This window comes from Gobius niger, assembly GCF_951799975.1.
Source record: "Gobius niger genome assembly, chromosome: 7".
Taxonomy (NCBI): Eukaryota; Metazoa; Chordata; class Actinopteri; order Gobiiformes; family Gobiidae; genus Gobius; species Gobius niger.
Genome location: NC_136858.1, coordinates 30,223,671 through 30,247,652, shown reverse-complemented (window position 1 = coordinate 30,247,652; position 23,982 = coordinate 30,223,671). Strand labels below are relative to the sequence as shown.

The window sequence follows — 23,982 nt, the reverse complement described above, 5'->3', positions numbered from 1 at the left end:
AAATGCTTTTTGCTGCATTAAAGGTCTCCCACATTTTCTTGTTCTGACAACCGACATTTATTGTGTCACCAGTGATGGCATTTATGAGCTCATTTAACAGTTGGGGAGATGTCGTTTTTGTTGGTTTCCATAACATATTGTATTGAGTTATTTGCCCAAAGCTCAAACACCAGAACTTGAAGTTTGCAATGATTAACAATGTTGTGTATTGTGCATAAAGTGATGAACTCTAGTTTTGTATATTTAATATTGTTACGCATTCAATTTTTGGTGGGCCATGATGAGGTTGTATTTCGATTTGATCACAATCTGGACGATTAGGACAAGAGGGTGAAGAAAAGAATAGTTCTCATCAAATGTAGTAACAGTCCAATCACTGAGACAACAGTGAGGCAAAGACAAATGATGACGCATTCCTACCTCTCGATCCAGTGGCTGTCGAAGAGCGACCACACCTGTCACAGGGTTCACACTGAAGAACTTCATGGCCTCTTCTCCAAGCATCCCGTACGTGACAGGGTCCCCTTCAGGATCAGTCGCCTGCAGTGTAGTTATGGCCTGCCCTGTAAAAACCAGAACAAAAAGATTAAACACCAGAAAGACTCCTCTTGGACTGGGATCGAGCCCAGGAGCTTATTGCTGTGAGGCGAGAGTGCAGATAGTTTACTTTATATTTTACATCCCTAGAGGACACTGTTTTTCTATGATTATTTTATTGCCACACACTTTTCATATCGTTTCAAATTACATACATATAATAGATTTAAAGCATCATTTCAGCACATTTAGATATCTCTAACAAGACAATTCACTTACTTTGTTTACTTAATTCAAAGTCAGTCAACATATCATCAAGAGCATACATCCATTTTGCATTACGCCACGACGCACAAGGGTATAGGGAGGAGAGTATGTTAATTACGTCTGCATCGCTCCCCGGACTTCATTTATCATAGACACTTCAGCTAAGACACGGGGCTAATCAAAGCTAAGGTGGATGAGGGCACGTAAACACTATCTTGCACAGAGGGTAAGGTTAAAGCAGCTCAGAGGACAGTGGTGTGAACTTTGACCGCACGGGACACGCCTCATTACCATCGGGAGCAGGACGACTGGACCACTCACTCATAATGCCCTTGTCCGATAAACTTGAAGAGGCACGAGACATGATTATCAAACTTTTCCCCAAAATTTGGAGCTACAGAATCATTTGGAGGTTCCCTAGCATGGTCGAACATAAACGGGGGAAAAAAAGATGAATTTTGAGCAACTTCAAAATACAGTAGGACGGCACAAAAGCGTATTTCACAGTTCCTAAAAATAGATTGCTGCAACGTATCATGGAGCATAGAGCAACCAAACAATTTTGCATGGGTGGCTAAGAAGAAGAAGAAGACGAAGAAGTAGAAGAAGAAGGAGAAGAAGTAGAAGAAGAAGTAGTAGAAGAAGAAGCAGAAGAAGACAAAGTCGAAGTCGAAGAAGTAGAAGAAGAAGGAGAAGAAGTAGAAGAAGTAGTAGAAGAAGACAAAGTCGAAGTCGAAGAAGTAGAAGAAGAAGTAGAAGAAGTAGTAGAAGTAGAAGTAGAAGCAGAAGAAGAAGAAAAAAAAACATGTAACAGAGTGTTGCATAACTGTTATATTGTATACCCCTGACTATGTTATTTTTTTTCCCTATAAAAAGAAGGAAAAATAAAATGTATGTATACAATAAATGAATAAATAAATAAATAAAAACAAGAAAAAAGCGGTAGAAGAGGTAGAAGTAGCAGAAGAAGAAGCAGAAGAAGAAGCAGAAGAAGAAGTAGAAGAAGAAGGAGAAGAAGAAGGAGAAGTAGAAGAAGAAGCAGTAGAAGAAGTAGAAGAAGGAGATGGAAGAGAAGTAGAAGAAGTAGAAGTAGAAGAAGAAGCAGAAGCAGAAGAAGTAGAAGAAGAAGTAGAAGAAGAAGTAGAAGAAGAAGTAGTAGAAGAAGAAGTAGAAGAAGGAGAAGAAAGAGAAGAAGGAGGAGAAGGAGGAGAAGTAGAAAAAGTTCTTCGTCCGATAATGACAAGCCGATTGTAGTAACGCTCTCGGATGTGGAGTCATCTAGGAAGCAACAAAGATGCAAACAAAAAGCTGAAAGTCTCGACCAAACAGCAACCCCCTCCAAACAAAGGGCGAAAAACGCTTTTCACAGATCTCAGCCGCGGAGAAGGCTCATCATTCAAGATTCTGCTAAATCGCGTATGATAGTGAGTCACCTGAATGTAAGTCAGCACACACATAAATGCAGTTTGTCTGTCACGTCAACTGTAAAATTGGCTATTAATCTGCAGAACACAATCAATATCATATTCTTTTAAAGGTTGCTATTACCAAACGGCAAGACTGCAAATGTTTAGATATTGTGAGGCCTGCATACTTTACTTTGTATTTTATGCCTCTTACGTTTTGTGTTGTGAATAAACCAGAACTAAACCAGGATTAAACTGAAACCAAGGGAAGAAAAGCCTGGTTTGAAACAGTGCAATCTGCAAAAGCCTGTGTACCACGAGTCGTACGCGCACAACAGTTTGAGATCCTCCACCAGACACTAACCCCGAGTATATCAGGGCTGTCAGCTGTGCACCAAACTGTTTAACACAACAACCAATTAGGCCCCACAATCCCACACCCTCTCGCTTTATTAATACGCCCCATTTTCCCATGAAAGGGTGGCAAAAATGACTAATTAATATAACGATTTATGAACCCCTCTCATTGCGTCTAATGAGATTTATGCAAATTCAGCTGCTTTCAATATGAGTTATAATTTTGGTTTGAGACGGTGCAAATTAAGCTTTTTACCTCATAGTCATCAATAATAACTTGTCTCCGCCCTTTGCAGCGCTCATGAGTGGAAAGATACTGTATGTTTGCTCTGTGTTGGCCCGAAACATACCTTACTATTGTCATCAATGGATGATAGTGGCCAATTGCAACATGAAATTATGTTTCGTATCCAGTTTAAGATAATGAAGTTCAGTCGAGGATCTTTAAGTGGACATATCATGCGCAATTGTGGCTCTGGATTGATATTCCACGCATTCTAATCAAAATCAATGCATGTGTATTGTTTAGAGCAGTGGCTACCAACCTTTTTTGTCTTGCATACCCCTTGAGTTTTTCATTTATACTCTGAGTGCAGCGGGAATTAAACAGAGTAAAAACAAAAAACAAGCCAATTCATAACTGTAGCACTGTGAAAAATGATTTGTGGACTTTACAAATCCAAACCGATCTATTACACAACAAAATGCATGATGAGTAAACTGTGCATGAATGAAGCAAAATACAGGTATTTTTTTTTAAATGTGCACAATATGCCCCCTTTGAAACTGGTTGTTTGTTTATCTTAAAGGCACACTGCGTAACATTATGGACGACTGATGCCGTCAGTACAAAACATACTCCTAATGAGCAGCTTGACACAGAAAATACTCTTTTTACAGTGGATAATCAAAGAATGGATTTGGATGGGGACCTAGCCTGTTTAAATATCAAATTCTAGTTGACATCGACGAGCTGGAGACGAGCTGGAGACGTACCCACTCCCGGTAAAGTTCCAGTCATGTCTTAGGAGAGCTGAGCCGCTCACAGCAAAGGCACCTGTCTGTTTGTACATTTATGTGGTATTTTTCAATGATGAAAATAATATAAATGCTTGTATTTTAATTTTATTTATTGGGTATAATTCTACTTGGTGTAGCTTTAAGTATAAGAATAAATGTTTACCAACCACTATAAAACAACTAGGTGACCAGCCTAGCGTCATATCCCATAGGCAGATGAGCATTTAATATGAATCATTTTGTGAAATGTGCTGCAAATAGTGTTTTTGACATATGACCTTACATGACTGGAGAGTTTATACTGTTAAAATAAGCAACAAATTTGCCTCCTGCGCTCGGTAACATTCACGGCATGTTTTAGACCTGGGGGGAATAAAGCAGGATCCTTCTGAAGCTTATCTGTGACACAGTGGCACCGGGCCCTTTCTCTGACAAATGACGCTATTTAGCAGCAAGTGATGCCAGTCGTACTGTTATGAATGATACCGCGCACATTAGGAGCGCCCCTCCCCTCTCCGCCGCCTCCTCGAGAACGATGGGCTGCAGTCCTCATCTCTCTCATTCACCTGTCTGTCTGCACACCCCGCGCCTCTCAAAAGCTTTAGCTCAGACTGAGACACACGCGCTCAGGGTTACCGCTCTGTTCTCCCGGGCTAATGCTGAAGAACTGAACCGTTCACCCAGTAAATGAGTCATGGCTGAATCTGAATACATTTAGAACAAATTCGAAACCGCTTCATTACGATAAGTACTCTCTGAAAGTTTATGTTGGACTTTTGTGTAAAGACAAAGCGGCAGTCCATTATTGTGGCAGGGCTGTAGAGGCAGCGCAATATAAAAGGAAACACTGCACTGATAGTGACAAAAACTACGGCTAAATTGCTACATACTTTTGTCGACTAATAAAAATGAATACAAATTAACAGAGGGAATGAAAAGGAACAAGATCTAAGCTCCTGATTCAAAAACCTTTCACTCAAAGAGCTCAATACTATTCCATTCAAATCAAACTATTCAACGTCTCACAAAAAACTACAGTTTGACAGCCTCCAAGCATAATTACCTGAGCATTTTTTGGGCCAAACTGAGATTTCTGTTTCATTATTTCTGTTTCAAAGCTTGCTTTTTTTTTTTAGGTAACACTGAATATGTTCACAGCCAAATAAAAGGTGCAACCAAAAATGACTTTCTAGCAAAGTCATCTTTATGAAGATTCCAAAGTAAAATAGGACTTAGGCATTAGGCAAGAAGTTTTGTCACTCTATTCACATGTCATCTTTTAGTAGACAGAAAAAAATACAACTAAAAACAAACTAAAAAGATGTTTTTGGCTACAAAAAAAGTTTGGGTAACACTTTCTTTTACACTACCTTCATACATTGTACTAACAAAATTTAGTGCAATGTAATCTGCTTTGTAACAATCTTAAGATTAGGGTTAGAGTTAGGGTCTTATGTCATTACCTTATGTACCTGCAAAGAACTAATACACATTATTCCATGGTATATCTAACCCTTAGGTACAAGTTATTACACATTATTACAAAGCCCATTACATTGTACTAAATTTGGCAATGTATCAAGGGTAGTGTAAAATAAAGTGCCATTTTTGTCAAAAGACTAAGCCTTAAGTTCTTCGGCCGTCATTTGTTGGTCGTGTTAGAAGTTCCAAAGTTCCAAGTGCAGAGAACGGCTTAAGAACTTTTGTATTGTATGAAAAACTCCTGTATGACTGAGAGCTTACACAAACACTGAACACCGCAGAGGAGCGACCCCTCCGTTTAATTCGGCCCAGTCTTTTAGGACAGTCAGGGGGGCAGTAGATGCTAAATCAGTGTCTGGAGGATATCAATCTGCCGTGGATCGATATGAGAGGGGCGCGTTGGACGGACCTGTCCCAGCCCTGGGCCCAAAGGCTTAAGAAAAAGAAGGGGCTAAAGCCAAAGCCCTGTTTATTATGTGTGTGACATCTCTGCACCCCTCCTTCATCTGAGCGCTGATTCAGTGGGACAGCCACTGTCAGGACTTCAATTTCAGGTGCGCTGTGAAATATGTCTAGACATTTTATGGTCCACAGAAGCTTAATGGGTATATGGGCCTGTTCAGGATGCTGTCTACCAAAGCACCGGCAACCTCAAGGAAAAGATGAAATCACAATCAAGATACACCATGAGCATGATGTGAAAGTGAATCTCAGGGGAACCTCATTTTAATTTAGTTTTCTTGTGGCTGGTTAGATCTGTGGTTATAAAGTTTTTGCATAAAATGTAGGGAAACCACAGTGTTTACCTTTATAAATGTCACCCTTTGTTCACCACTTCTGATTATTTATGAGTTTGTGCTACATTTAAAATTCAGAATTTACTACCGGTTGTTTGTCTGCCGTAGGAGAAAGACTGCAGCTGTGTTCTGTCGTAAACAATAGGCCTTTGTTATATGGATAATAAATGTGTGGTTTCCTCGTTCTTATAAATACTTGATGAGAGTGTTGAGGCCACAGGGTGAAGTCATGAGGAGGCTGATGAGTCAGAGCAGTGCCACTCATGTTTCTGAACTGTCCACAGCGGACACAAAGAGGCTTCAAGCACATCACAGTCGCTCATCAATCAAACTCCGCCGTGTCTCATGGCAAACGCTGCCGTCAGCTCAGTTCATCAGCCCATTCAGCACTGTGGTCTGCATACTTATATATATACATTTATACACAGCTACAGGCAAGACCTAGTTACGGAGTATAGTAGGGCCAACGCAGAAGTCATGGCAGGGTGACTGTTTCAATGCTATTACAATCAAATGTGTCACTAGGAATGATCACTGACTCTACAGGTGAAGCTGAGATTGTCGCCAGACCCAAAGATCGGAGATTCCCAGCCGTCAAACCGTGTGTTTGTGTCCTTTGTGTCCCATTTTAGGGTTTTGGTACTGTTTACTAGCATGTTTCTAATTTTTTTTACACAATTTAAGGGAAAAACTGCATTTATTGGAACATACTGTGTTGAAACGGTCAAATATTGTAAAAAACAAAACAAAAACAAAAGCACTGATGTTGCAAAATTCAAGACAGGGACTTTGTTGGCTGCAAAGTAGATCCCGTTGCCTACATATAGGGCCAGATCTTGTGCACGGGGCGGCGCAGGCTCTTGGCGAATTATTTTCCGAGTGGCGGCGCTATATGTGCCATTCGCCTCCGCCACCTGTGAGGGGGCGTCACAAGAGGAGGTGACTGCACTGATGGAAACACGGCTGACATTCACTTCCTCGTTTACATTGCGCTGGCTTGCGTTCTTTCTTAAGCCATAGGCTCTCACAGGTCAAACTAAAAACTTTATGTACCCCATTGTGAGCTAAACGATGTTCACGTTTCGAGAGAAAAAGAGCTACAGCGTCCGCTGTGGCGCGGATCGGCCGCGCTTGGCGTGAACGCGAAGCAAAACAAAAGCACATGTTCACCCCACACAACCACTCTCCTGGACGCGGAGTCGATCTGGTTGGAGGAAGATGTGTGTCTCCACCCACTTAACTGCGTTAAGTCTGGAGTGGCAAGATCACAAAGTGCGCTCCGACTGAGCGCAAAATGTCACGCTATCGTCTCCGTTTTGATGCACAAGATCGGGCCCATCGTCTTTGTGATTTCCTAGCTGCAGGCATTTCAAAGTGTAATTTTGATGGGGTTAAAAATCTTCATGAAGCCATTTTTATGTTAAACAATAAAGCCGAAAAGGGAAGTAGGAAGTATTTTGGACATGTTCGTGGAGGAATGCATGGGTGAATGATGCTGAGCTCAGAGGCTGCTTGCAGGAGGCTTAGAGAGAAGCAGTCGGAGAGAGGGGAGTTCAGATTAGAGCTAAAGCAAAATTTTATGTGGACATTTCTGAAGAGGAAACACCTAAAAGGAAATGGTTTCCTGTGGCTTGAATTAATCAACTCACTCTATAGGTTTAGGGACCACTATTGAAGTCAATTTCTCGAACATATTATCTGCATCATAACCTGGGGTCACAAACACAAAGCATTGCTCTTCAAAATGTAGATTAAAATTAATAGGGACCATAGTGTTTTCACCAGCTTTTGCGTTTACGTGTTGCATTTATATTGAGAGATGTATGTACCTTCTGGGAATGCAGGTAAATGTAAAAAAAAAATAATGATAAAGTATGGCAATCTGAGGAGAATGACAACAGGGAGAGAGACTGGATTTCCATACAAACAGCTGGGCGATATGTTTACGGGGCATCTTTAATGGACACAAGAAGATGAATACAGAGAGGCTATTCTGTAGGATGAGGACTGGGCAGAGAGAGAGTTAAATATTTTTTCCTAAGGGTGGTCTATTAGATTTCACCCAATAAAAAGATATGGGAGAAAGCAAACAGTTCATTTATATTTGCAAACCACTGTCACGTGAAAAAACATAACAAAACCGGGCTTTTTCATGCATTTTAACTGAGGAATTTGCTTGTGATGTATCATGTACTGTATGTAGACCTCTTGAAAGTTGAAAGCTAAGGAGTGATGAGCCGGGATGGCAGACCTTGGGGGAATACCGGGGGCCTGTGTGAGTGGTTTATGATGGTCAGGGGGTCCGTGTGTGTAGATATGTGCTGCCGTGCGTCTGTCAGTCGAACTCAAAGGCAGCAGTGGTGATATTTGTTCAGCCAATATGATTCCCCTCCCATTGTTTTTTTAAACTTAAACCGTATTTAAATATACAGTTTGAGATCTAATGTTTTTAAATTGAACACTGTGGCGAAAGCATTGAATAAAAAAAGCAGCGGGAAAAACTCAATTAAGTTCACACTGCGGCAGTGTGAATATAACATTCACATAATCCTTAAAACGCTTAACTGAGAACTTTGCTCTCCAATGGTTTAACATGCACTTGTGTGATGGGGCTATGACAGAAACCTTTATCCCTATAGTAAACTGGCTTGTTTTCCATGATAAGAGCCTAATTTGTTTGAACATGAGTAACAATGGTGTAGTATCTGAAACTTGAAATTTGACTTTTATTTATATTTTAGTCAATAAGGCATTTTTATCATATCTTTAGGGCTATATTTTAGGGCTATATAAACGCCTCTTTCCTATCTTTTTTTTTAGAACTGGAGCATTTTGCCTTGATCAGTGTAATTTCTTTAAAATATGGCCCAAATTACGAGAGTAGTTCATCTGCAAAAGTTGGTATTTGCTGATAACTAGGAGCTAATTCATCACAATAAAACTCTTACTTTTAGTAGCGCCACTGAGTCGGGACATTTACAGCGCTGTTTCTCATCTCCCTCTCATTTGCCCTTTTCCACAGATCCTCCTCGGCGGCATGTGCCCTGCCGCCGCCGCCGCCTTTGTTTCGGTGAGCGTGCGCGGGCATTAGCGATGTTTGCCACATCAATAACCGCGATAGGGACCAGAGCCCAAGACAAATAGTGCCCGGAGTGAGGCTTTAAGTGACTCCTGTGTTTCAGCGGCGCACGGAGCAGAGTCCTTGGGAGGCGCTGTATTAATCCCGTAGATTTATGACTAAATCTGTCACGGGTGAGAGAGGAACCGCTCCAGCCCCTTCTCTTATGTTAGACCGCTCCTCCGAGATATACGGGGCGGTCAAACGCGCATGAGTGAAATGTGCAAGCTCCTAAACAGTCCAGATGATCGAGGCAAATATATATCAGTCACGTGTGTAGTGGAAAGAGCGGGAACACCACAAATTTATGGTTATGGCCATGGCATTCTAATGTTATCGTTGTAGAGATTTAAATATTGTCGTGTGGAATGAGTTGATTGGTTTGAGGACGTCAATCAACTCGTCGTCAATCAACGACGAGTTGTCAATCAACTCGTCCTAAGTTGATTGACAACAGTTGTCAATCAACTCGTCCTAAAACAATGGATATTCAACACACATCCTTGATACTGCCTTCATTGCACTGTGTTTATTTTTACGTAATGTTGATAATGCATCCTCTCCCGAACTTCTTACAGTAAAAGAGGCTCAACATGGGTTTGTGGTGTGGTGATTTTGACCAACTTCAGATGGATTTTTTTAGGGATGCACCGATCTAATGCTGGTATTGGATATCGGAGCCGATACCGGAAAAAATACGTTATCGGGTATCGGCTACAAATATCCATTAATGAACCGATACCAGTTTTAGCTCTCACAAGAGAGAGCTATATATCATTTTTATATCATTTTATATCATGCCTTATATCATTTTAAGGCATGCCTTATCATTATAAGGCATGCCTTAAAATGATATAAGGCATGCCTTATATCATTTTAAAGGGGAATCCAATCGCTGAGTTAGCTTTATCCTCCGCAAATGCATTTTTGCATTAGTATACTAAAGCTCACGGGAGCTAATGCTAATGCTAACAAAACTAATCAAGGCTGGGTCAGAAACTATGGTGGAAAAACCTAAAGTAGCCTAATAAAGAAATAACTGATCTAACATATTTGTAATGTTCAGATAACTTCATGTGAGTTGTTTATATTAATGTAACCTAAAGCCTGTCATATACTTAAAGAAACTTAGTCTAGAAAAGTCCAGTGACCCTTGTTGAATTGTATCCAAGAGTTTATCAATAGATATTATTGATTATTGATAATAGAGCTGTAATATCATGACAATAAAATATTACTTTATTGATCCTAAAGGGACTATACGGAGTTTAAAAATGTTAAAACTATGTATTTTTCTCCCCATGTTCCAGCCATGTCCTAATGTGTAGAATGAGCTCAGACCTGTTCACCACATATGCCTCTAAAATCCTGCACTGTCCCTCAGAAAGGTGTTAATTCGGGTCCGAAGTGCCATCATGCATGAGCTTAATATAGAAGCTGCAGTTACGCGTATGACCTGAGGTGGCAGTAGTGAGTATAAAATGACTAACTTGCATCTAGCCCCTTTAAAATGGAGAATAAAGTCAATAAAGTTTTTTCCTCAGAGAAAGCAACTTTTAAGAAAGTCTCTTGGTATCGGTAAATATCAGATATCTGAGGACAGGTGAATAAATATACTGATCTGTTTTTTAAAATTATGGGTGCAGTGTGAATAAGATGTGTTTTATTGTCTTCATACGGACATTTGCCCTCTGCATTCACCCCATCTTTCAACGTCCTTGTGGGGGGGGGACCCGTCAGGAGCAGTGGGCGACCGCAGTGCAGTGACCGCGGCCTCGTCTCTCCAGATATCGAGTTTGGTCAGACGCACCAAAGGAGAAGCATGTTTTTTGGATCGATGGCGACAACGCAGCACCCGAAAAACAAACCCACGAAGACACAGGGAGAACATGCAACTCACCACAGAAAGGCCCCACCTGGTCAGGGAATCAATACTTGCTTACTGCGAGGCCACACTCAGCTGCACAATGCTGCTCACAATTCCCTTATTGAGTTGCTCATTTTAAGGGTTCCACTCTTTAATAAACTCTATAGTGAAGTCTCGGGAAACAATGCATAATATAAACATTCATCTTTCAAATGGCATTTTAATACAACAATGTAATCTAATTAAATTATTCTTGTCTAATAAATATCTTCTACGAAGTTGAGAAATAGCTGCACTGGGAATGTTTTTTCTTATGTTATCAGTCTTGTAAAAGTGAGCAGCGTTGGTCTCACACAAATGCGCACCAGGTGCTGTGTGATAGTAGCATAGACATGAACACAATGATATGACCTTGTGCCAAAAAGACATGCAGATACACTTGGTTTAGTCGTCTCAGATGCTAAGAACGAACAAATGCATCAAAAGGATAAAGCGGCAAAAGAGTGTGCGCAGCAGGTACGCAGTGTAAAACAAATATGTTAAATCTACATCTTAAAAGCATAGAAAAGCCATTTACATAAAACAAGAATACAAAAATAAAGAGCACTTATGCAAATGTGAGTAGTGCGCTGCATAAATTATGTTATAGTTCTAGGTATGGGTTATTGACATCCGAAAGCTATTAAAAAATGGGACGCAATTTTCAGAAAACATAAAGACGGTAGAAAGTATTGAAACTGTTTTTCAAAGTCCACATCACCGTCTCTGAAAAAAAAAAAAAAAAAACAATCAATCAAACGTGGACACAAACTGTGACACAAAAGTACAGGAAATTTCCAATACTTTCAGCAAAGCACATTGAAATTCATGTGCAGATGGGAAATTTGTCGCCCATTCTCCTCTCCGTAGAAATTGTCTTTTATTATTTGTAATGGCTGCGCCGGTATTTCTCCCCCCGAACCAGGGCAATGCGCTCCCTCCGCCGCTGACAGCCGGAGGTCATAGGCCAACTCTGAGTTACCACGGCCTCATTCTTGACTGGGGCGCCCGCCATTCCCCGACAACCCTGTCCGCTTCCAGCCCGACTGACAGAAACAACATCGCACTTATATTTCAGGCTGCCAGGCTCTAAATGATGAACATGTAAACGGCGCAGCGGCACGGAGAGGCCAAAAGGGGGAGACTCCGGTTTCACTGTGGCTTTGTTTGTGTGTGCGGCGCTTCACAATGCAGGTGGCATGTTCCATTACCGCACCATGATTTAGTTGACTCCCAGGTAATAGTCCGCTCCGGTGAGGTCAGCACAAGGCCAGTCCGAGAGAGAGAGAGAGAGGGGGGGGGAATGTCGGTTTGGGGGGAAAAAATAGAGGCAACAGACTTCAGGGGCCGTTTATGAGGAGGCGGTGTGCGCAAGGCTGAATGAAAACGGCACAAGAGAACTCATGGGCAGGGAATGGAGAGAAGGACTACTTTAAGTTTAAACTGTACAGAAAAAAATGCTTCTTTTAAACATATTCCAACTACTCTGCAACTGTCTACAAGTGCAACCACAAGAAATACTACTACTACTAAAGGAGAGGAGTGACATGGTGGCATACAAACGTTCTTGCCTCACAGTAAGAAGATGCAGGGTTCAATTCCCAGGCGGGATGCAGTCTTTCCTCAAACTACTATTGCCGCCTTGTTTCTGAGGATACTGCGATTGTGAGCGAGGACATTCACAGTGCCCGGACAACACATGCTGTTGTTGCGTCATCGGGCAAGACGCTTCACACGTACAGTATTGCCAGAGAACATAGCGAACAAATGAGTGGGTACTTGAGGCCGATGGCGTAAATGGGCAGCCACAAAAAACAATACAGCGCTGGAGGAGCCAGTGATGGAGTGAAACCATGGCTTGAGCGTCTGAATAAGAGATACACCGATCCAGGTTTTTGCTTCCGATACCAATACTGGAGGTTTGAGTATCTGCCGATATCCGATATTAACCGATACCAAGAGACTTAAAAGTGGTTGTTGTGAGTGAAAAAGTGAATGGTCCTCTTTTCTCCAGTGTGAGATCAATAACACTTCATCGTCTTGTAAACGAGATGTGACAATTATCAATGTATCTATTAATAAGCTGTAATGTGATGAAGCTTATGCGCAAATTCAACCTGGAAGACCTACCAGCTGCATTCATTCATCACCTCATCACCGGCAGCGCACTCCAATCATCTAATCACGGACCCCGCTCAAGCCGGACCTTCACAACAACCAATCACCGCAGCTGCTCAACCCCTCACCAGCCGTTCATCGCTCAGGATCCCCTTTTTAAGCTCCCTGGTCAATCACTCAGCCGTCTGCCAGCCGTGCTACGACCCTCCTCCACCCCTTTCTCCGCCTGGCTCCTCCTCGGCTCCGCTCATCAAGTGGCCAACCCAGGTCTCTTCCACCACCACCAGGGTCCAGGCTCCGGGGAAGATCATGGCTATCATTCGTCAAAGCCATGCATTCCATATCGTTTGCTCAGTCTTCCGCCGGGGTCTGAGCCCCAATAATGATTCATGTTCGTAAATAAAACACGCATACCGTCATTCCGTTTCTGTGAGTCTTTTCAGGTTGAAATGGAATTAGGCTACTGGACTTTTCTACACTAAATATCCTTGGGTAATGAGATTACAGATTACATTAATATGAGCTGATCATTGCACTTGTACATAAATCTGCCGGATCAGTTCATCATAAACAGCATTTCTTATTATAAAATACAAACATTTAATTTTATTACTTTAGGTGATCCAACCATAGTTTCTGTCCCAGCCTTGATTAGTTCCTGCTAGCATTAGCATACTGCCGCTAGCTTTAGCACATTGTTGCTAGCCACTGCATTTTGCGCGGTGATCAAAAATACATTTTTGAAGCCTAACTCAGCGATTGAATTCCCCTAGTTCTAAGCTTCAAAATGAGGTACATCATGCCCATATTCACTGAGATCTAATTGGTGAAAATTGTGTTTTTAAGAGCCAAAACGGGTATTGGTTCAGTATCAGATATTTGTAGCCAAAACCCAATATCGTTCCGATATCCAATACCAGTATTGGATCGTTGCATCCCTAGTTTGAATGATTTGATATTACGTACATCAGGAATCGTTGCATCCCTAATTGCAACTACATTATTTTTATCATGTACCATTTCCAGTGGTTCCTGTTCTGTCCTCAGAGTTGTAGGCTCAAGTCCTTGGTGAATGTTCTGCTGTCCCTGTCCTGTCTAATGAGATTACATTAATATGATGGGCCGACCATGCCCACAAACCAGTTCACTCTGACTATGCTTTTCCTCTACCTGCATATTCGATCAAAACTCAGCTCTTCTCTGCCTCTGTCAGTGAGAATAGTTGGATGATGGAACATTTGTGGGATCAGCACACAGGACTGGAACACTCACAGCGCTGAGTCACCTGTCCACTCTGATCACGCTGTACCTCACCTCCACGAACGGGCCAGAGCGCGACAGAGGGGGGGCGGTGATAAAACAAAGCCGTGAACGGTGCACCGTCGACGGGGAGGATGGATCTGAGCACCGGCCTCTTGGTATGAATCTGCTCTGACAGGTTTGCCACTTCAGAGCGTGGGATTGTGGGATGACTGTCCACCAGTGTCTCTCACTGTCCAGAGAGAGCTGTGACGTGATTGGTTAGTCACAGTCTTGTCTCTCAGCATTTTCCTCACATCAGTATTTGACGGAAGCCTCTATGTTGGAAACGGTGTCTTCTACTAAATATGAGTTGGCTCACTTTTACTGTGCCCTTCCATTGCTTTTTCCACACTGAGCAACCAAATGAGTCTTTAAAGGCTTAGGTGACAAAATGTTCCCGTACTAGCTTTATATTTATTTGTTAACAGGTTGCCAAACATGATGCTTAAAACTAGGGCTGAGCAATTAATTAACTATTTCTGTACATGGTTAATCTCAATATTCGTCATGTGACAGTAGAATAGACAGATTTACAGACAGTTTTAGACAGAAACAAGACCTAGTTTTGAAGTTTGGAGACAATGGGAGACTTTTGTGTGTTAAGTGGTACTGGAAAGGAGCTTTTGTTTGAGCTGAACTTTTGAGTTCATGGATCAGCTACATGGATTGATTTTAGAATGAAATAATATAATTGAATCGAAAATAGAAGAAAAAAATGGTGCCATATCGTCATTAGGTCCTCTTCCCAAATGCTTTAATTTAATAACTCATTTAAAGAGGGGGTATTATGCTTTTTTCAATCACATAGCACCAGTCTATAGCACACCACAATGGTGACGAAACCTTCTGTTGGTCTGTAAATGCAGTAAATTAAAATACCTGCCTTGTATAAACTTGCTCTTTCAAAATGGCTGTAGCGAATGTCTTGAAATAGGCCTCTGTCTCTTTAAGAACCTCTGACCCTTTCAGACACGCCCCCTCCACACGCTGTCTGTGGCATCAGTGGGGAGGGGGTTCTGCTGAGGAGCAGTGGTTGGTTACTCGGCTGGTGACGAAAGCTCGGAGGTGTCTCCAGGAGGTGGGGGCGTTCCTAGGAGGACTCAGGCAAACCTATCCCTAAAATGGCTGCCATCAGAGTTTTTACAGATTACTCAAAAATACGTGAATGTGCCAAGGCAACACTTCAGGCATGTTTTTAATGAGGGAATAACATAATAACACGATGTAAAGCTTGAAAAAGTTAATTTTGCATAATACCCCCCCCCCTTTAAGAAAAATAGCACTGACAATGTGTATCTGTGCATAAAAGGCACATTTAGTATGTTTGTTGTTTATGTTTTACAGCTGTTTCGTTGCTCCTGAGACGTAATGATGTTTGTCTCTTTTGTGTCCACGCCAGCACAGTGTGAGTTCCTTTTATTGTACTGTGCATGTAGTTTTGAACATTGTGTTTACCGATCCATTTTGCAACACAGCAGCGTCTTCTATCAGTGAATATTCTCAGTAAGCCTCATCATTGCTGTACTGAACAATTCACAAGGTAAGGATGTATTTGCTTTGTACATAGGGCACATGCTTTAACCACACAGTCAATCACAGTTCACTTTGGATGGCAGGAGGCTCGGGGGGGTGATAAACAACAAATGTTTGCAGGAATAAATCCCAGTGTATTTGCAAACATGGCAATAAATAATAATGAAGACCTGTGTGCCTTCATGGTTTGAATTATATGCACGTTTTTTTATTTTTTTCATTTTTCATGACGACTCCATGCTGTCGTATGTGTAACTTGCATGACGGTCAGGGCCGGATTTAAGTAAAATGAGCCCCGGGGCTATCGTTTTTTCAGGGCCCCCCATAATCAATCAATATTTACTTATATAGCGCCTTAACAACATCTGTACTGTATGTCTGTCTGTCGGATTTCTCTCTCTCTACAATGAAAGGATAAATGAATGATTTTGTTTTTTTTTAAAACATGCAGAACTAACTTCTTAAACATAGTACTAGTTTAAAAAGATGATAAATTTGTGAAGAAAAACTTGTTTAATATAATAACCCCAATTTGAGCTCCGTGGCCCTTGCGGAAGAACCTTTGCTACTGCCAGAGTGGTGGGGGGACACATTTTAAAGGGGGGTCTGGGTGTCCTCCCACAGAGATCTTTTTATTTTATTAAAATGATGCATTTTGGTGCATTTTCATGCATTCATGCATAACAGACAAACAGGTACATTTTTTTTCCAGTGTCAACTCAATGAAAATGGCTCAGACCTTGTCTAGACCTGGCTTAGACCTGGTGTAGTCTTGGTTTAGTCTTGGTTTAGCCCTGGTATAGTCCTGGTTTAGACCTGGTTAAGTCCTGGTTTAGTCTTGGTTTAGTCCTGGTTTAGTCCTGGTTTAGACCTGGTTTAGTCCTGGTTTAGCCCTGGTTTAGACCTGGTTTAGACCTGGTTTAGCCCTGGTTTAGCCCTGGTTTAGACCTGGTTTAGTCCTGGTTTAGTCTTGGTTTAGTCCTGGTTTAGTCCTGGCTTAGTCCTGGTTTATTCTTGGGTAAAAATCATCTGATAAATGTGAGGGAGTGCGCAAATAGAGAGGGAACTAGTTTTTACAGCCCGGTTTTCAAGATACTAGTCTAAACTTTTGCTATTGTATCACTGCACTTTTGAGAGCTGCCCATCTCTGTCTCCTTGAGTGAGGAGTTTTGAACGTCTCCAAAGGTGGTGTTTTTGTATCCAATAGAGAGCCGTTCTGCCTAAATGTGTTGTCTGTCCGCTGCCTCCTTTTCCCCCGTAACACGCCACACTTGTTTTATAGATTATAAATGAACTCATTATCTGTGCCGCTCGTTAGCTCTAGGTCCTAATTAACCAAAATTAATATTGTTTCCTGACAAAGACATTGGCACCGGAAAATTGGCAATTGACCTCCTTGGCCAATGTGGAGAGAGCGGCGATGTGAGAGGCACTGGCTGATATGTTTTGAAGCGTCTCTCCAACAAAGCCTATATAGCTCGCTCAGCTGCGATAATCCCGGGACATGTTTTGGCTCCAAATCAATCGTCCAAGGCACAAACAACTATTACCGCCATTTTCCAAGCTTCATGAGCGCTTGTAATTATGGGCATCAGCACAAAAACACTGGTGTCTGACAAATGGCTCAGCGCTGGAGAGGCTGTGTGAAACATTGAGAAAAAGTGAAGATGACGGAAAAAGTCTTGCCTTAAAAAAAAGGAAAAAAAAGGTGATGTTTCTGAGCCGACCTGCTAAATGCCAAACACCTTCTTGACTGCGAGATAAGAGATCCAATTATGCCAACTGCCAGCAAATCTCTCTTAATGTTAACATGTGAACATATTCAGAGTCGGGCTAAACTGTTTATTAAAAGCAAACTAGTCACAGTCTCACACAAAAAAAGCACGCCACACAATTACCCTTTTCCTCCAAGGCGGTTTGAGGTTAGGTTGGTGCCTAATTTCCAAACAGCTTTTTACTTTTTGACAGCCAAACTGGCCTAAACAGTTCCTGGTGACAGAAACGATTTTCCTTGGTAAAACTGCCTGTGACTCCAATTTTCCAACAGAATTTCAACTTTGCTTTATTTTTCAAAACATTGGAAAAGGATTTCTTCTCTAATACCAATATTTGACTTTCAGGCTTATTTATTGACTATTAGCTGTGTAAGAAAAATAGATGGTGGCACGGTTAGCGCTCGTGCTTCACAGGAGGTCCGTGTTCGATCCCGGAGGTGGCCTTTCTGTGTGGAGTTTGCATGTTCTCCCCGTGTCTCTTAGGTTTTCATCACCGAGTATAGAGTGAATGTAAACTTATCTCATGTAAAGCGCTTGGTGACCATGCCTGTGAAAGGTACTATACAACGATAAGACCTAATAAATCAGTACAGACTGTAATCTGCTCTATTGCACTATGTGGTATGTCCACACTAACATCCGCTGCTATCACTTTATCATTTTATATCTCTTTATACACCTACACAAAATGTAAATCCATCCCCGCTGTTGTTCTCTGTCAATTGCTGTCGTCTTACCATATTTTATATCTTATTTTTTTCATCTCATTTATTTTAACATTCTTTATGCATGCCCTATAGCCTTACCGTTTAAAGTTTTATAGCTTATTTTTTATCTAAACTCTGTGTTATATGTTTTTATGTTTAATGTTGCACCCTGTCTTCACCGAGAAAAAAATCCTAGTTTGTGAACCTGCTTCCAAACAATGGCAATAAAAACAATTCCGATTCTGATAAAGTCCATTCCTATTCACACACCAATGTACTCAGAAACGTAAAGTGTCTTGCCCAAGGACACGACAATGTGCACCTTCGAACCACCGATCCTCCATTCACAAGACGACCCGCTCTGCCATCTGTGCCATTACCGCCCGATATTTAAATGCCGTTTAGGAGAAGCCTGTGTTTGTTTTAGTGTATGGGTTAGAGGCTCAGTTTCCAGAGAAAACAAATGGCTCAGACCAGTGTAGCATGACAAAGAGGAGCGGTTGCGGCAAACAAAAGCACATACGTTTGCACCAGAGACTGCAGGCTGTAAGTGGGGACTCGGAGAATGAACGCAGCACTTGTCAATTAATCCTATCTGGCACCAGTATGCTGGCCTTTATGAGAACAAATGTCAGCTTTCAAGACAAGGACGAGATAACCTTTCTTCATGAAACTGAGCCTCAGAGACCACGGATATCACTGTAGTCGGCTGATGTGCAAGGACTCTCTAAAACTCCACGACTGGGTAAACAAAATATTTATCTAACACAATGCCTTTTGCAAGTTCAGAACGGATCGGCATGCTAATTACCGTCAGCTCATGCATGCCAAATATCCTGTAGACATATTCACTACATCTTCAGTTTGGGGACTAGTTCAGGGAGAAACAAAACAAGACGGTTGTACTCTTAAACTGGTGACAGAAAAGGTTTTAAAACACACAATCAAACCTTTAACTTCTGCATATTCCTCATAGAGATTTCCTTGCTTGAACATGTGTGGCATCAGTCATCATTATTGCCCATTTGAGAGTTAACTTGACATTTGATTGACGTGCCACTGGAAGACTGTGTTTAGTATGCTGTAGCGACAGCAACGGGGGCTGAAAGAAGATATGTTAACACAAATTAAGAAATCCGAAGTCTGTCCAGAGGTTGGGTGTTTCTGTGTGGATGTTTGCATGTTTGCATGTTGCCTGCACAGTGGGATAAATGAATACAAAGTAAAAAGGGGCAAAGACAAGAATATCAAGCTGGCATTGCGAAGGATTTTGTTTGTTAAACTGAAACTCCATTCAGTTGTTCTTTGCCTGCTCAACATTTCCCCCTTGAAATGTCTCACGCAGTACAACACATAACACCTGAACACTGGCGTTTCAGGATAGTTGCGTATGCTGCATGTTTTAGCGCCAGAATCAATATCTAAACAGCAGCAGATTTGGCCTTAAGTCAACAGTGATGCATGCTCCTGTGTTCCTCTTCAATGCACAGAACGTAGTGAGCGCACAGTGAGCAAGCCATCCCCAAACAGACGCAGACAGGAGAGAGAGAGAGAGAGAAACAGACAGAGAGAGGAGCATTGAGGTGAAACATCAATTTCTAGGTTAGCTGCTCTGCATGGCTCAGGCAGGTATCAGGCGCGACCCACCTGGGAGCGATAAGCAGGTGCAGCAGACTGATCTGCCACCCAGCTCTGCTCCTGCGGAAGCTGGAGAGGCCCGAGCACAACAGCACCCACATAAACAATGAGCTAATATATGAAGAAAAACGGCGGCACATGGACCGGAAACAAGAGCTGTGCCGTACAGTATACAAATGACCAATTTATGAGAACAAACCATGCAGACCCTTGCAATCACAGCGGGTGAGGAAACATTTTAAAAGTGTGTGAATAAAAAGTGTGAAGAGTGTAGTTTTATGTGTAGTATTGAGTTAGTCACTATGCCATACAGGGGTATAATTCTTTGCAGGCAACTCCACCCGTACCTATATAACATACTGTATGTTCGAAATGCACGCTTTTGAAAATAATATCTATACGTCATTTTTCTTACGGGTATTGCAATGTTGTAATCCGTCTGACAGAGGATTAGCCTTGTGGATTTCACCAGCCCCATTGGTCAGCTTTATCCGCTTCTCTCAAGAAGGGGACGTAGGTTTGGATTCAACTGTTTATTTCACTTATGGCCTAAGCATCTAGAAGAGCAAAGGCCATGAGTCATAAGTCAAGTAGTATGGTTTCCTCACAAAAGAGGTTGCTTAGATATTTAAAACAGGGGCTTCCGAGCCTTTTTCATCGAGAGCCAAAAATATATGTTTTACTAAAAAAAAGCTTATTGAAACTTGAAAATGATATGACTTAATTCAATGAAGGTTCTTGAATCATCTCCTGTACTCTGTAGTTGACATGTTGAACGTTTCGCCTCTCATCCAAAAGGCTTCATTAGCGTACTAAAGTTCCAGCTAAAGAAAACAGTTGGTTTTAAAGAGGAGTCAAAGAAGCAATTTTTGTGAAGAAGGAGAATCCATCCATGAACAGCAATGGCGGACTTTGATTTCACCTTTTCCATGTCCTCCGCACCAGGCCTTGAGGGCTCTGTCATGCTATTGAGGCTGAAACTGAGCCCAGGACACATCAATAAGCGGTTAATTAGCAATGAGCTGAGATTAGGGAGACTGAAACTCAGGTGTGAGTTAGGTCATTAGGACTTAGAACTACAAAAATGTTAACCTACAGGTGAGAGTAGCTGTTAATACAGGGAAAGGTTCGACACTTCAACTACAGAGAACAGAAGACATTTCAAGAACATTCAGTGAAGATGGACAACTCCTGTACGACTGAGAGCCTACACAGACAACATGACTTACTGTAAGTGGAAGTTAAAGAAATTAAATTTCTTTTAAGTACTTCATATCATGTTTTTCCCATTGGGTGCCCAGTCAGAAAAAGAAAAAGGTGGAATCAGATTGATCTTACAAACTTTACATATAGAGCTAATAATAATGGAATGAAGCGACCCGCGCTAGCATGTTAAAGTAATGGAGTTACGGCTTCTGTGATTTACAAGTTATATCTATTGAATCATTTTGTAATAAGGGAAAGTTTGCCAGGGTGTGCACAGATTTAGGTGGGCGCTCGAGCCCCACAGCACCCACAGGATTGGCGCTTAAGCTTCATATACTTAACCGAATGTAATTGAAGTATCCACTGTCCTCAAAACAGCTCCTATTTTGACCAAACAATCATGCAAAGTTTTGGGAAAAATGCCTGATTGAAGACCAAATCAGCCCATCGTCTCAAATATCTTCTGTGAGAGTTCATTCTAAGTTTGCAAGGGGGTGTGCCACAGTTGGTCGGGTAATCTTCCCTGTGTCTGCGTCTCCTGTCAGCTCTCGGCTCAGAGTGAGGCAGAGCGGCTGTTCCACATTCACTCAGACGATTTCAATTAACTTTTACAACCTGAAGAAATATCACCGCCGCCATCCAGGGCGCTTCCTCTGCCTCTGTCTATCTGTCTAAGTCTGGTCATTACAATCGCTGGAAAACAATACACTGCAACAGCAAAAATGAAAATAATCTGCAACTAACATAGATAATGAATTGGATTCCTTAGTTTTCATATGCACAAGGAATTAAAAGAAAAAGATCATAACAGAACATAGTGTCGATTACTTCACGATTACACAAAGCCAAAGAATTTGTCATTGTATATGATTTTACTTCAACCATCTACTGATCTGGGACCGTGGTGAGAAATTGATTTAAAATAGCAATTTACCAGATAAAATGTTTATCTTTGAGAGTGCTCGAACGACTGTTGCTCAGACAGTGGATCAAGAGTCTCGCTGAGCCACTAAAATGTGCAAATCTTCATTTTACACAAAGATAAACAGTTAACGGTGGCAATCCAAATAAGACGATCTAATAAACGAACCATTTCTTTTCTCTTTAATGTATAGTCTGAAGGAATTGAAAGAACTGAAAGAAAACAGAGCACATTTTCTCTAGTTTAGCTTTACCCAAATCTAAAAGCTTCTCGACTGGAGTTTACAGCCTATGGGCCGGGGCAACACCTTGTCTGAATGCAACAAAATTGATGTGAATGGATGTTTTTCTTTGCGTTGTTGCCGTGTTGTTGTCACTTTTTTAAACCTTTTTTTCATCGCTTTCTTGTCACTTTTTTGTTTCTCTTTCAGTGCTTTTTTTTGGTCACATCTTCATCACTCTTTTGTCGCTTCTCTGTTATTCGTTTGTTGCTCTTTTGTTGTGTTTTCATTGCATATTAGTCCGTTTTTTATGCTTTTTTGTTCATTTTCATCCTTGTTTTCATCTTGTTTTTTCTGACGTTTTTTTCAAGAAGCTTTTAGATTTGTGTAATGGAGAAAATGTGCTCGGTTCAGGTGGGAGTTGAGAGATAAACTGTATTGCATTTCCCTTCATTTAGCCTATGCAGTTTGCACACAGCCTGCTCACTTTAGTTGTTTCTTCTACAGCTGAAAGCGTTCTGATCTGCATCTCATAGATAAAACACTGTCCTCCATTTTTTTAAAGTCAATAATCCAACATCAGATTGATACTGAGCAGTTCTGCGCTCGACGGAGGTCATAAGCGTTTGCTCACATGCAAAAGTGGTGCAGCATTTTTTTGACATTCTTTGGTCATGTTTGATGAGGCCCAACTGCATTTTCACCAGTTCAGCTTTACAGCCAGTGCAACGCCTCATTTGAAAGCTAAGACTGACAAAACTGATGTAAACGGATCTTCATCCTTGCGTATTTGCTGTGTTGTCATCGCAACAACACCAGGAAAACTAAAGTGCTTCACAGAAAGATAAAACAATTTAAAAACACAAAATTATTACATCCCAGATATGAATCCTCTATGTGTTAAAAGACAGTTTGAAGAGATGAGTTTTTGTCTCTTTTTGTTGCTCTTTTGAGGCTTTTCTGTTGCATTTTTGTCACATTTTTGTCTCTTTTTCCTCACATTTTTGCCACTTTCTCATCGCTTTTTTTTGTTTCTTTTTCATCACAATTTGTCTCTTTTTTTTTCACTTTTCATCTCTTTTTCTCACTTTTTTGAAAAAATTGCTCGGTTCAGGTGGTGGTTAAAGGCCCTATACCTGATTTTTTTTTTTTTTTTCATTTCAAACAATGAAAGAGGAAGCCACTAAATTGAAATGTTAGTGGGGGTACAAACTCATCCCTAATTCCTAACATATTTGTAGCGTCCCAATTCCTAACCGGGACATGTTTATAGGCACATTTCATTTTATGCTCACTACTGCCACCTCAGGTCTATCGCGTAACTGCAGCCTCTATATTAAGCTCGTGCATGACGGCAATTCGGACCTGAAGTGACAACCTTTTGAGTGACAGTGCAGGATTTTAGTGGCAGTTGTGGTGAACAGGTCTGGGCTCATTCTACACATTAGGACATTGCTGGAACATGTAGGGGGAGGAAAATACTTAGTTTTAACATTTTTAAACTAAAACAGCATATTTAATTTTTCCGCTTGCACTCGCTATTTAACACCTGTCTTGGTAAATGACCCCCAAATTGTATTCATCACAGCGCCGTGAAGCTTGTTTTCACCACGATTCCTACTGCAGCCTGAAGAGGGAGGCATATCATAAATGTAAATGGTCAAAGCAGAG

At 41.3% G+C, this 23,982-nt stretch overlaps 1 protein-coding gene across 1 annotated transcript in view; it reads right to left on the bottom strand.

Annotated features, from left to right (window-relative positions):
* Positions 1-23,982, bottom strand: part of cdh23 (cadherin-related 23) — a 255,286-nt gene that overhangs the window by 198,634 nt on the left and 32,670 nt on the right. Inside the window, exon 4 of the mRNA XM_079559815.1 lies at positions 421-563. Coding sequence (XP_079415941.1) covers positions 421-563 — 143 coding nt within the window. The remainder of the gene's footprint in view (positions 1-420; positions 564-23,982) is intronic.